The sequence below is a fragment of the Ipomoea nil genome, unplaced genomic scaffold (assembly GCF_001879475.1).
Source record: "Ipomoea nil cultivar Tokyo-kokei standard unplaced genomic scaffold, Asagao_1.1 scaffold2826, whole genome shotgun sequence".
Lineage (NCBI taxonomy): Eukaryota > Viridiplantae > Streptophyta > Magnoliopsida > Solanales > Convolvulaceae > Ipomoea > Ipomoea nil.
In genome coordinates this window covers 2,197,136-2,210,111 of record NW_017619254.1, presented here as the reverse complement: position 1 = coordinate 2,210,111, position 12,976 = coordinate 2,197,136, and the positions used below count along the sequence as shown (strand labels likewise).

The window sequence follows — 12,976 nt, the reverse complement described above, 5'->3', positions numbered from 1 at the left end:
TTAGCCAGCTCAGCAAAGTCGAGTCGAATATAATTTCTTTAAGGGTGTGTTAGGAAAGTAAGAAAATGACTTCTGGAAAATGAATCATTTTTCAGAAAATATTTTCTTTAAAATTTAAAACATACAATGGTGGTGGTGGTAGGTGGTGGCGGCGGCGGGTGATTGGCTACTCCAACTACTGTTGCAAATGGGAAATGACTTCCCCCAAACAAAAGGGGAAGTTATTTTCCAGAAAATCCCCTATTTTTAATTGACCACACTCATATTTTCTATTAACATCTATTTTCCCCCCTCTAGCTAAACACGAAAATGAAAATCATTTTTCAGGTTTCCAAACGCATCCTAAGGGCTTGTTTGGTTCGCGGAAAATATTTTAAGAGAAGTGGAATTGAAATTCCATGGAAAAATAAATACTAGGAAGATGAATTTCATTGTTTGGTTGGTGGAAAAAGAATTACTGGGAATACTAATTCTATTGTTTGGTTAGATTTGGAATTGTAAGGAATAACGAGTATAAAGATATATATGTCCCTACAAATTAATAAGAGTAATATAATTAAGAAAGAAAACAATGGTAAAATAGTCAAACCATATCACTTTTTCTTCTCATCTTCCATGGAAAACAAAATCCTTGGTCCAACCAAGGATTTTGTTTTCCTCGAATTTGAGGAATCCATGAACCAAACACCAAAATAACAACATTTTCCTCCACTTTAAAGAATCATGAACCAAGCATCCCCTAAGTGTTAAATAGTGTAATTTTTTTTTAGTATTAATGTATTATTACAAAATATAAGTATTTGATATATTAAATTGTCTAAAGATTCGTATATACTGCTAAAGGATGAGTTTTTTCTTAAGTATAAACATATCTTGAAATTTTGAATTATAAACAAAAAAAACGGATAGATCTTATCCGATTCTAGGGCTGACTTAATTTGTATTCTACGTTATTTGTTCCTTCAAGAAGACGAACCCAAACATGAGTCTTCATCTTTTATTTCCCAAATTCTAGCATTAATTATAATTTATTCCAATTGTTGCCACAAAAGGTTATATACTAAATACTAAATTACTAATAATAATCATAATAGTGATAATGCAATAATATTAATATAATCATCCTCCATTAATCCTAGAATTGCTGACATTGTTACACAGACAGAAGTAAAGGTTGCATGGGTGTAGAACACTGAGGGAATTTTGCATGGTTTTGATCCATACTATTTGACGACGGAGAATTACGAAGAACGAAGCAGAGAGAAAATTGAAGGAATATTTCATTTTAAGAGATCCGAATGAAGCTGGACGAGGAATTTGGGGCGGACCGGGTGATCCATATCGAAACAGACGATGAAGAGAATGAGGCTGAAACCGCTCACGCCGAAGACGATGAGGATAACGACGACACAGAATCTGAAGATCATGTCGGCCCTCGCAGAAATCCCTCCGACAACAACTTCCTCGACTCTGTTTATCCTCATTGGCCTCAAAGTTACAGGTTTTAATTTATTCCATTTTTGTCTTTCATACCCTTAATTTTTCTTGCGTGTAACTATTGGAAATTAACACCCCCCCAACTTGTTAACATTCAATTAAAGGAGAATTATCTGATCCTTAATTCGGGGTTGTATATGAATCTTGAAATGTGTGTTTTTATTGAGGTTCTTTAGCCTGACTGCTTTCTGAGAATGTTTTCTATGTTGTCCTGTCTGTATTAGACTTCCTGATCAACAATTTAGGTTTATATATAAATCTTGAAACAATTAAGGGTTCTTTTATTTATAGTTTTTTTTTTTCTTTTAAACTTGATAAATCAAGAATTCATGTTTCTTCCATGTCAGTGGCAATTGTTTGGTTTTTGCATACTCCTTAATTGTTATCAATTAGCAAAACATGTTTTATAATCTTAGAAAGTAGTGTGTGTGTGTGTGTTTATATGATCTTCTGTGGTTAAATTTCATGTTTTGAGTGTATAGGCAGTCGATGGATATGTACACATCAGTTGCCTCTCCTTCTGTAAGCATCTTGAGGGGCGCCTCCTACTTAACTTCACCATACAGGAGGCCTCAATCGCCTTTACTTCAATCTTCCAATTCTCTGAGTAAACCTCTCTTCGCGGATACAAGTTGTTTAAACGACGAGGAAGTGCCAGTGCCAACATCAACACTTCCTGCAAAGATATCACCTACAACTTCAGTATCGCATGTCTCTGTTCCTGAATTGACTCCACGACAGGAGTGTTCATACACTCAGGCACTTATCAATTGTAAGAAAAAAGACATTCTATTGAGATACATACATTTTTTTTTTTTAATAGAATGGCATTGTATATCTGATGGAAATTTTTCTCCGACTTTTTTTTCAGCAATAAATGTGTTGTGTGGTATTGGAATTCTTGCTACTCCTTTAGCTGTTAAAGAGGGTGGTTGGCTTAGCCTCTTTCTGTTCCTTCTTTATGGAATCATTACTTGTTACACTGGGATTTTGTTGAAGAGGTGCTTAGAAAGCTCGCCAGGGCTTCAAACTTACCCAGATATCGGGCAGGCTGCTTTTGGCATGACTGGTAGAGTACTTGTAGCAGTAAGTATATAATGATGCAACTCTGTAGTTATCGCCAACATCTTTTACTTTTCATTTGATATATATTATCTTGAAGCAATATTTCGTATACCATCTAACTCTGAACTTTAAACTTGATATATATATATGCAGATAATCTTGTATCTTGAGCTATATGTAAGTATGGGACTCTGATCTTCTCCTCGTTTCAGCATTAATTTATACTTGACTAAGTTCTACATTCCTTTGTAAAGATCGAAACTTGATTCCATATTTGCAGTCTTCTTGCATTGAATTCTTGATCATGATGGGAGATAACTTAGCAGCCCTCTTCCCCAACATTCACATGGAATTTGCTGGCTTTGATCTCAACTCTTATCAAACCTGTGCTATTATCTCTACTCTCGTGATACTTCCAACAGTTATGCTGCGAAACCTCAGTTTGCTATCATACATCTCAGGTTTTAAAGCTAAACGTTATTCTTATCTTTACTATATGAATATAATGATAAGTTATGCTCCACAAACTGCAGCGATTTTGTATATGAACTTACAGATGTTTTATGCTTCTAATTCAGCCGGAGGTGTGGTCACGTTTATTCTGGTGATTATTTGCTTGTTATGGGTTGCGGTGACAAATGACTTTGTATTCCATCCAAGTGGAACAGCTTTGAACTTTGCGAAGTTGCCTGTCACAGTTGGTATATACAGTTTTTGCTTTGGTGGCCATTCAGTCTTTCCAAGTATCTATTCCTCCATGAGAGAACCTTCGAGGTTCCCGTCTCTTATTATGTTAAGGTGAATATCAATTTATAGATCCTATATTTCATTAGGTTGTACCTTAAAACCCGCTATAAACTGTTTCTTCAACTTGCCAATTCACAGCTTTTTGGTCGCCTTCGTTTCATTTGGTGGAGTGGCAATATTCGGGTTCTTAATGTTTGGCGAAGCTACAAAATCGCAGTTCACTTTGAACTTACCAGAGGCACATTTAGCTTCAAAAGTTGCAAAATGGACAGTGGTACATACACATACTCCATCTCTATTTCTTTCTTCTCTTTCAGTTTGATCGAATTTGATTTTTGTTTCTGCAGTTTATAACTCCTCTCACGAAATATGCCTTGACGATTACTCCAGTCGCATTAAGCATAGAAGAAATCTTACCTTCTAACCAGCATAGGTCACATGGCGTTTCTATACTCATCAGAACGATTTTAGTTCTTTCTACATTGATCGTCTCACTGTCGATTCCATACTTTGGTAACACTCTTTTAAAACCCACAAAACTCCAATACACAGTGCAGAAACAGAAGTATAAGAATTCCCTGCATAACTGATTCCCTTTCTGTTTTCTGCTTTGAATTTGACTTGTAGGTTCTGTAACCGCGTTAATTGGATCTGCATTAGTAATGCTTGTGGTAAGTTTTCCCTGGAAAAACGCTTTTTTTTTTTTTGTTGTGCATGAAGAAAACTTGAGTTTACATATACTTTGTGGCGTTATATGTTATATTGCAGTCGCTTATCCTTCCCTGTGCATGCTACATCAGAATTAGCAGAGACAGAATAACAAAGTTTGAGGTAAAATCTTTGTTTCAAACACTGGATTGAATGTTGTTTTATGTTGCTTAGGAGATGGCTAAAAGTAATGGTATTGTCATTTTGCCTTGTTCTTCCCAGATTACAGCATGTACTTGCATTATACTTCTGGGACTGGTATCTTCAATTGTGGGCACATATTCAGCACTTCAAAGTATGCATATCTGATCAATAGCATTTTAGTTGTAAACACAATCTAAATTAAATGTGATATTCACTTAATGTCTGCTAGAAAGAATAGAGGGCCATTTGACAATTTTTTTTTTCTTTTTTTGGTAATGCCAGCATAGTGTATTCTGATTTTGCCATTTCAGAAGTTTAATTTTTATCCTTTTATTAGTATAGAAATTGTTACTTCCCTCTATACTTTTATTTTATAATATACACATTAATTGCAAATTTCTTAGATAATGTTATACAATACAGCATCGCTAAGATTTAGTACGTTGTTGACGAGCGAAACTCGTAGCCACTGTCCACCAGTGTGCACCGGGTAAACCCTACCTTGTAACATTAGTTAACAAAGGATCACAATGAGGTAAGTCATACTAAATTCATAGCTGATCACCAAGTGGCTTGTGGTCCACTGGTATCCAGTTGCTCTCTTTGAGGCAAGTAGTGTGTATATAGGGTATCCCATTCCTTATATAAAAAAAAAAAATTATAGCAAGATATATCTTTAGACGATTCTGAATCGATAGAGCTCAATTTGTTAAAAAAACCGAGATGGAAAAAAAATTCTACAGCTATGGCATATTATGATCTCCATAATAGAGGGGGTTTATGGGACAAAAAATAAATCCACTTGGTTTCAGACTTGGTACAACCCAAGGTCATCATTCCCTTTGGTTTTCACAACCAAAAAATTATTCTGAAAGTCTACAAGAAGATCAAAAAATAAGAAATTTTATCAAGAATTATGTACAAGAAGATCAAAATATTAGGACTAGAAATTTCTTATATTGTTTAATGATATATGGCATGGATGGATAGACAATATTTAGTGATTGTAGAGCAAGGTGTTGCTTGGGAGTGAATCACAGACATCTCAATCTATTATCTTCTCCTTCTCATTGGTCCTAGTCATGTGCGTGGAGGCAGCCTTGAAAATGAATATATACTCCCTCCCATGCATCCAACTTCGGTGGGGGCCGGCCTTTGATTACAACATTAAAGTAAACATTTATGTTTATAATGTGTTGTCACATAAAAAGTTTGGCAAAAAGATGTAACCTTTTTAGACTTTATTCAACTAACCCATATTTCAATTAAGTAATTCTACTTGCATGGACAGCTCAACTGGTCATAGAGGTGAAAGCTCAACTGGTCATAGAGGTGAAAGTCTGGAAGAATGATAAGGAATCGAGTCTCACCAGCAACAGTGTGGGAACAATCTCTCAAAGTGAGGGATGTTCTTTGTGCGGAGTGAGCAACCACCAAATGCTCTATCCTCACCAAATGCTCTGTCTGGTTGAGGTTCAGCCTTTTGAAAGAATTAAGTAATTCTATTCAATGGTATAGACTTCAAGCCCCTGATTTTATTACACATATACCTACTACTCTTTGGTATTATAATAGATCACAAAGTGCTTCAGGCACAACTTAATTAGTTAATAACAGTAGAATGCAACCAAATCCAGGATACCAATGCAACACAAAATAAGGTCAAAGTTAACAGAGGAAAAAATCTAGAAATTGTGAAGAAGATGAGAGAGTCCGTAGAATGGGGTTTAAGGTGGCCATGGACATTAAATGAGACCCATACCTTAAAGCTTTGAGGGCTCCCAAGTCCCATCCATGATTCTGTGCCCATACGAATACTAACACTGCATGTGCTCTCATCTACTCATCTTTTTATTTTCTAAAAAAAATATCTACTCATCTTTGATATTACAGCACCATGTGCCCAAACCTACTAAAAAACAACCTTCTTCCCCATCTGTCAACTTTCCTCAAAAACCTTTCCATTATTCCTCCCACTTTACACTCTTGGACTTTGTGTCAATCCCTTTTTTGTTTTTTAGCTTTCCCCCCTCCCTCCTCCGATCCATCGCCACCGCCAAATGTTACAGTACCCTCAATCCAACAGTAACTTTGTTGTCAAACACAACATTATTTTCAATCCAAATCCACATGTTTTTGTATACCGGCCGACATAACAGTAACATCCATCTTTTGAAACACAGATTCATTGTTGTTATTTTCATTTTAGGTTTTAAATGTAATAATCAAGCACATTGTGCTCAAATGGCATGTAGTGACCTCTCTCATGTCTCTTAGTGGAGACGTTGTTGACTCTTTGTGCTTTATTAGGTTGAGAAAGTATATTTGAACAGATACTACTTTGTAATAAAGACAGTAACATTCAAAAAAGGTTTTAAATGTAACATTTTATTATTTTTAAATTATTATTATGATATTGTCCATGTTATATGTCCAGTCAAAACGATTTCTCTTGGTTGGTGAGGTTATTATCAGCAAAGTATGGTCCAAAAGTCACATGGTGAGTTGTATAAAGTTAATATAGAAAATGGGATGCTTAATTTCAAATCATAGTTAACTTTTTCACATACAGATAACATTAATTTCCTCGTATCATTAATGCCCTGCGTGGGGCGAGTTTTTCATTAACCAAGTTCTTAAGCATTCTTAAACTATGATACATGATAAGTAGATTATTATATTGCGGCTTAATTTAGAATGATTTTTGAAGCTGAAGCAGGACCAGCTCTGACTCTGGGCAATTGATATTCGGAGTAAATTATTTTCTGGGAATTGCAGCCTTCATTATGATGTATCAACAGTCGACGCGGAATGCGAAATAAATAGTAAATAAATGAATGGGGAAAAAAAAATATAAAAAAATGGAAGGTATATTTATAATCGTGTCTACTGTCTATCAAGCAGATTTCCAACAGATCACTACCAAACGTACGAAAGATTAGCTCTGAGGTCATTTTCAAGCATTCATGATTCACGACAGTCCAAAAACGGCGTCGTGCTCAGTCTGAACACCATTGACAACTACTTAACCAATTCTGTTGTGTTTTTTGCCTCTAATTCATGTGAGTGAGTGTTTCTCCTGAATTCTCTGTTTTTTTCTTACACCCAATCTTCAGATATCTGGATTCTGGCCACTTCTGTTTCGACCTTGGGGGTTTAAGGAAAAACAAAAAACATGAATCTGCGGCGTCTGGTGAATCTTTTTGTTCTTGTTCTTGTTCTCAACTCGCTGGTTTGGTGTTGCTCTGGTGTAATGGGGAATAATGTTTCGAGAATGCTAGCTTTGCCCCTGAAAACTCAACAAATTCCACCCGGGTCCTTTCCCAGAGCGCCGCGTAAGCTGCCGTTCACTCACAATGTCACCCTCACGGTGTCTCTCACGGTGGGGTCGCCGCCGCAGAATGTGACTATGGTGCTGGACACCGGGAGTGAGCTGTCGTGGCTACGCTGCAATGAGACCCAGATTAAGCAACCGGTTTTTTACCCGAACCGGTCGTTGTCCTACGCGCCGGTGCCGTGCTCCTCGCCCACCTGCACCACCCGGACGCAGGACTTCTCCATTCCGGCATCCTGCGACTCCCGGAACTTCTGCCATGCGGTGCTGTCCTACGCCGACGCTTCCTCGTCGGAAGGGAATTTAGCGATGGATACGTTCAGCATTGCCGGGACCAACTTCACGGGCACCATATTCGGGTGCATGAATTCGGGTTTCAGCAGTAACTCCGATGAAGATTCCAAGACTACCGGGTTAATGGGTATGAACCGTGGATCTCTTTCTTTTGTTTCTCAAATGGGGTTCGACAAATTTTCATATTGTATTTCAAGTTCGGATTTTTCCGGTGTTTTACTGCTCGGAGACTCGAATTTTACCTGGGTTATACCGCTAAACTACACTCCCTTAGTTCAAATCAACATTCCTCTGCCTTATTTCGATCGGGTCGCATATACGGTTCATCTTGAAGGTATAAAAGTTTCGGATAAATTACTCCCGATACCAAAATCCGTATTTGAACCCGACCATACGGGTGCGGGTCAAACCATGGTGGACTCCGGAACCCAGTTCACCTTCCTTCTTGGCGAGGCTTATACTGCCCTGAGGGAAGAATTCTTGAACCAAACAAGGGGAATCCTCCGGGTCTTGGATGACCCGAATTACGTGTTCCAAGGGGCAATGGACCTGTGCTATATAATCCCATTCAACCAAACAAGACTACCACCTTTGCCTTCCGTAAGTTTACTATTCCAGGGCGCTGAAATAAAGGTTTCGGGTGACGGGTTACTCTATCGGGTTCGGGGTGAGGTTCGGGGTAATAATTCGGTGCATTGCTTCACGTTCGGGAACGCCGAGCTACTAGGCATCGAGGCATATCTGATTGGACATCATCACCAACAAAATGTTTGGGTCGAGTTTGATCTGGCGAAATCCAGGATCGGTTTTGCTCAAGTGAGATGCGACTTAGCAGGCCAAAGGTTTAATGTATGACACCAAACAATTTGATGATGTTGTCCGTACCTATAGCTATGTATGGTTTGATGACATTACAGGTAATTGGTGTAGTTACAAGTGATGCTCCGATAATAGGTAGGATTGCGAGAAGTGTTATGGTCCCATAAAGTGGCGCGGATGAATTTATGTTTCACCATGCCCGTGCCAATCTTTAAATGAGGACGGTGAGGTTTGGTGGTAGATTTGGTGAGTGAAGGATGGGTGTAAATTTGAAGGAGAGGTGACTGCTGATTGTCCTTCCCATTTTGTACATTTTGCAATTTTTGTGGCTCATAAAACTTAGGTAATGAACATAGGCAGCCAGGGGAATCTTTTGTGTGTCTTGCCCATGTATGTGTAGTGGAATACTTATTTTGTATTGTATAATATAATATAATCTAATTAGTGAAGTCTTTGCCTATAAGGAGGCTATAAGCATTGTTATGCACGAAATATTTTATATCTATAAATAGTTTGTTATGCCTCTATCTATTTATTAATAGTATAAAATATAATATAATATTAATTGTGTAACTGTAAAATTACAAATTTGATTTATAGTAAAATGTTTCTTGTATACCTTTAAACAATGACAATAAATTTTTTTCATCATTCAAAAAAATTAATACTATATATAAAATATCAAAACGAATAAACTTACATTTTTTTTAGATTCATAATAAATTCATATTAAAATCTCATCAAACTCATTGTAGACCTTGAAATTTTGATAAAAATAATTTTTTATTAAAATATTTGAATATACTTTGAATAATATTGATACTATTTAATATGTTTAATTAGATAATTGGGTGTTCGGCAAATAGTTATTAGCAGGTTTGACTAGCTTATAACATTAGATGATTGTAGAAAAATATTTGGTAAAGTAACTGTTAGCTGATAGCTGATTACATGCAAAATGACCTTTAAGTGTATAATTTATTTTCTCAAAAAGCGGATCGAAAAAGATATTTTAAGCAGCTTTTAAAATTTTATCGTTTTGAAGTAATAAGTTGTTACAAAAAACTGATTAACCAAATGTACATTCATATTGACTATTTAACCAAGTTAAACAAACAAGCTAAAATTAGCTGATAGTTAACTATGGTACCAAACATATGGCCAATATCAAAAGAGATTGAATCTATCAAAACTATTCTTATCCTACGACTATAAATAGCTCTCATTAATCCTAGAAATGGTCATGAAAACATTTTGAAAAGATACGAGAAAACTTAAAGCTTGTTCCTGAAAATAAAATCCTTCTAAAATCTCCTTCCAACCATATATGCAGCTCTTTCATGACAAAGACCAAGCATGTTGATCCAACTCTCCTTAAAGATCAAATCAATTTGAGTCCCCCTTCAGTAGAGTGTTCAGAGGACCATCCAAATTAAAGATCTTGTACCGACACTTTATTGACACTCATTGTAACCAACTTTGAATTTTAATATAATTCAAAGTTTGTGTTTACACTCATTACTTAGGGTGTGTTTGATCGCACATGAAAATCAGAATTGGAATGAGAATTAAATACTTGTTAATGGTTATATATTTTGGTGAAAGTATTTTGCATGTTTGGTAGTAGGTGGAATTGGAATGATTACTAATATTAATGTTTGGTTATGTATGACTCTATAATAGGAATAAATGTTGTAAAAATACAAAAATAAAAAATCATGACAATTAATCCTAATATGATGACATCCAAAGCACCAATATGATAAAAAAAAATCAAAACAAAAATCTAAAAGCACTAATCCAAATTTAAAAATCAAATTACCAATAAGATAGAATGATACATGTTTTTAATTAGGAAATGATTTTTTTTTAAACAAAGAATGAAATTTTTAATTGAAGGAATAATCAAATCTCGTAGTTGTGTTTCAAAAAATTGTTAACCAAATATTAACTATAATTTTGATTCTTAGTCCTACCGTGGAAACGAGGAACCAAAACACCTTATTGTGGGCAAGAAAAATAAACATACTTCGCCAATAGCATAGAGCTGAATAATTTATTACATCCAACTACCTAAGATTCTGCATCGTTATCTGCCCGTTAAGTCACCATTGCTCTTGTAATTATTCTTTAAAAAAAAAAAAAAATCTTTAGCAAAAGAAAATGTTCGTTTCGTTGATGAATGAGTCAACAGCACCCTATGCCACACGCCCGCACGTGCCTGCAATTTCCATAAAAAAATATATATATCTACTCACAAAACTTATTAAATGCTAAGTACATATCCGGCCAAACATTTTAGCCTTAATTTTGCCATTTCCGCATGTTATTCACAAATTATTTTTAGGACAATGCTTCTTAACCTTCTTAAATTTTCCTCACATATTTCCCATCATATTTGATTCTAATATTGTTCTGACATGACTGGTATTATCAGACAATAAAATCATTGAAATGTACTTAAATACAACAATAATGCCATAACTACTACTATACGTAAAGTAAAGTTAATCATAAAAGGCATGCCGTTGGTCATGAAATTGAACGTGGATACCTTAAAAAGGCTAAATAATGATTATTTATTCTATATATTTATGATGATTTACAAAAAGATCGTAATTAACCACTATCTGAATATGTGCTTTGGTGAAATTCGCATTGTGACCCTAATCAACAAATGATTACAAGAAAACAAACTAGTATAAGTTATTCATAGCTTACTTGCTTATACCAAATTTTATATTTACTTTGTACATAGCTTAGTTGGAGTATTAAAAAGGTGATGCATTATGAAGTAAAAACAGTAATGTATAGCCTTGAAAGGGAGGACCAAATAAGTATGTATGATTCTAATATCAAAAGGTTATGAATGAATTCAATTTTATCAGTATCTTACCGGTCGAACTTGTCGAATAATGTCATTTCTTGTAAAAGAATTGAAGTGGTTTGATAACGTTTTGTTTAGTTTATATCCAAAAAAAAAAAAAAAAAAAAAAGAAAAGTATGAAATCTAATTTCACTAAGCAAAATGTGCAGTTTCACATAGGAAGAGACTTATTATTTAGGAAGATTCTATAATGTTGAAATGTATTGTGTCAATTTAATTAATACCTTAAAAAAATCAGTTTGGTTGATGTGAGTGGTCGTACACTCCAATCCCTTAAAGAGAGGTCGGGAGTTTAAACCCCCTCCCATATAGAAAAAATCAATTTGGCCAGTACTTTGTCCCTTAATTTGACTGGTCCGGTACAAATGAGAATTAGTCTAGCACCTGCTCAGGACACCTCATGACCTAACCAAAAAAAAAAAATAGTACCTTGAAAATTAAGTGCTAATGCAACTATAAGGTTGTGCCTACTATTATTTATAAAAATATTAGCATTTTTATTTTCTAATAGTAATAATATGGTGTCATATTACCATATTATAACTTTCAAAAGTTGGTAAAAACTTGTGTGAGACCGTCTCACGGATCTCAATCTGTGAGACGAGTTGGATCTTTAATTGATGATGATATCAAAGATCTGACCCATTAATCAAATATCCGACCCGTCTCACAGATTAAAATCCGTGAGATGGTCTCACACAATTACGTGTTACCCTTAAAATTTATGTCTTAAATAATTCATTCTGGTAATAAAGTGTCCACATGAAGATGACAAACCCGGCTTTCTACATGAAATTACTTAGGATGTGTTTGGTTCATGGATTAACACACTAGGAACGGGAATCAAAATCATAGTTAGTGTTTGGTTGATAACTTTTAAAAATACAGCTATATATGTGATTTGATTAACTCTTCAATTAAAAATTTCATTCCTTATTTAAAAAGGAGTATCATTCCATTTTATTGGTAATCTAATTTTTAAGTTTGGATTAGTACTTTTAGATTTTTGTTTAGATTTTTTTTTTTTTATATTTATGCTTTGTATGTCATTATATTAGGATCAATTGTCTTTTTTTTTTTTTTTAACATTTATTTCCATTATAGGGTCATACACCACCAAAGATCAATATTGCTAATCATTCAAATTTCACCATACTACCAAGCATGCAAAATTACCAAAATCAATTAGTATTACCAAGTATTTGATTCACATTTAGGATTCTAATTCCCATGCGAACCAAACACCTACACCTGGCCTTAGTCATTTTCAAGTTCTTGTTGACCGATTGAACAGTTTGGAGGTGGTTGATATGAAGCTATTTTCAGCATATACTTTTCGGTTCCTTGATAATGGATGGGAATATATATCCACCCATTTTTACGTTTGTGTCACTCCCTTTGATCAACTTCTTGTTCTTGCTTAATATAATTAATTATTACTATGTGGCTTCATTTATACAAATCCCACAACAAATATGTCC

The 12,976-nt window shown here is 35.0% G+C and overlaps 2 protein-coding genes across 2 annotated transcripts; both read left to right on the top strand.

Annotated features, from left to right (window-relative positions):
• Window positions 1–986: 986 nt before the first annotated feature.
• On the top strand, window positions 987–4,400 carry LOC109158862 (vacuolar amino acid transporter 1-like). The gene is made up of 12 exons (XM_019306751.1): window positions 987–1,052; window positions 1,162–1,501; window positions 1,980–2,269; window positions 2,369–2,583; window positions 2,716–2,739; window positions 2,843–3,023; window positions 3,141–3,360; window positions 3,448–3,583; window positions 3,657–3,822; window positions 3,937–3,980; window positions 4,078–4,140; window positions 4,240–4,400. Exons 2-12 carry the CDS (start codon window positions 1,299–1,301, stop codon window positions 4,324–4,326), a joined length of 1,629 nt encoding a protein of 542 aa, XP_019162296.1. The 5' UTR covers window positions 987–1,052; window positions 1,162–1,298; the 3' UTR covers window positions 4,327–4,400.
• A 2,673-nt stretch (window positions 4,401–7,073) lies between these two features.
• Window positions 7,074–9,133, top strand: LOC109158688 (aspartic proteinase PCS1-like). The gene has a single exon (XM_019306583.1). The coding sequence runs from the start codon at window positions 7,337–7,339 to the stop codon at window positions 8,642–8,644; it is 1,308 nt and encodes a 435-aa protein (XP_019162128.1). The 5' UTR covers window positions 7,074–7,336; the 3' UTR covers window positions 8,645–9,133.
• Window positions 9,134–12,976: the final 3,843 nt, after the last annotated feature.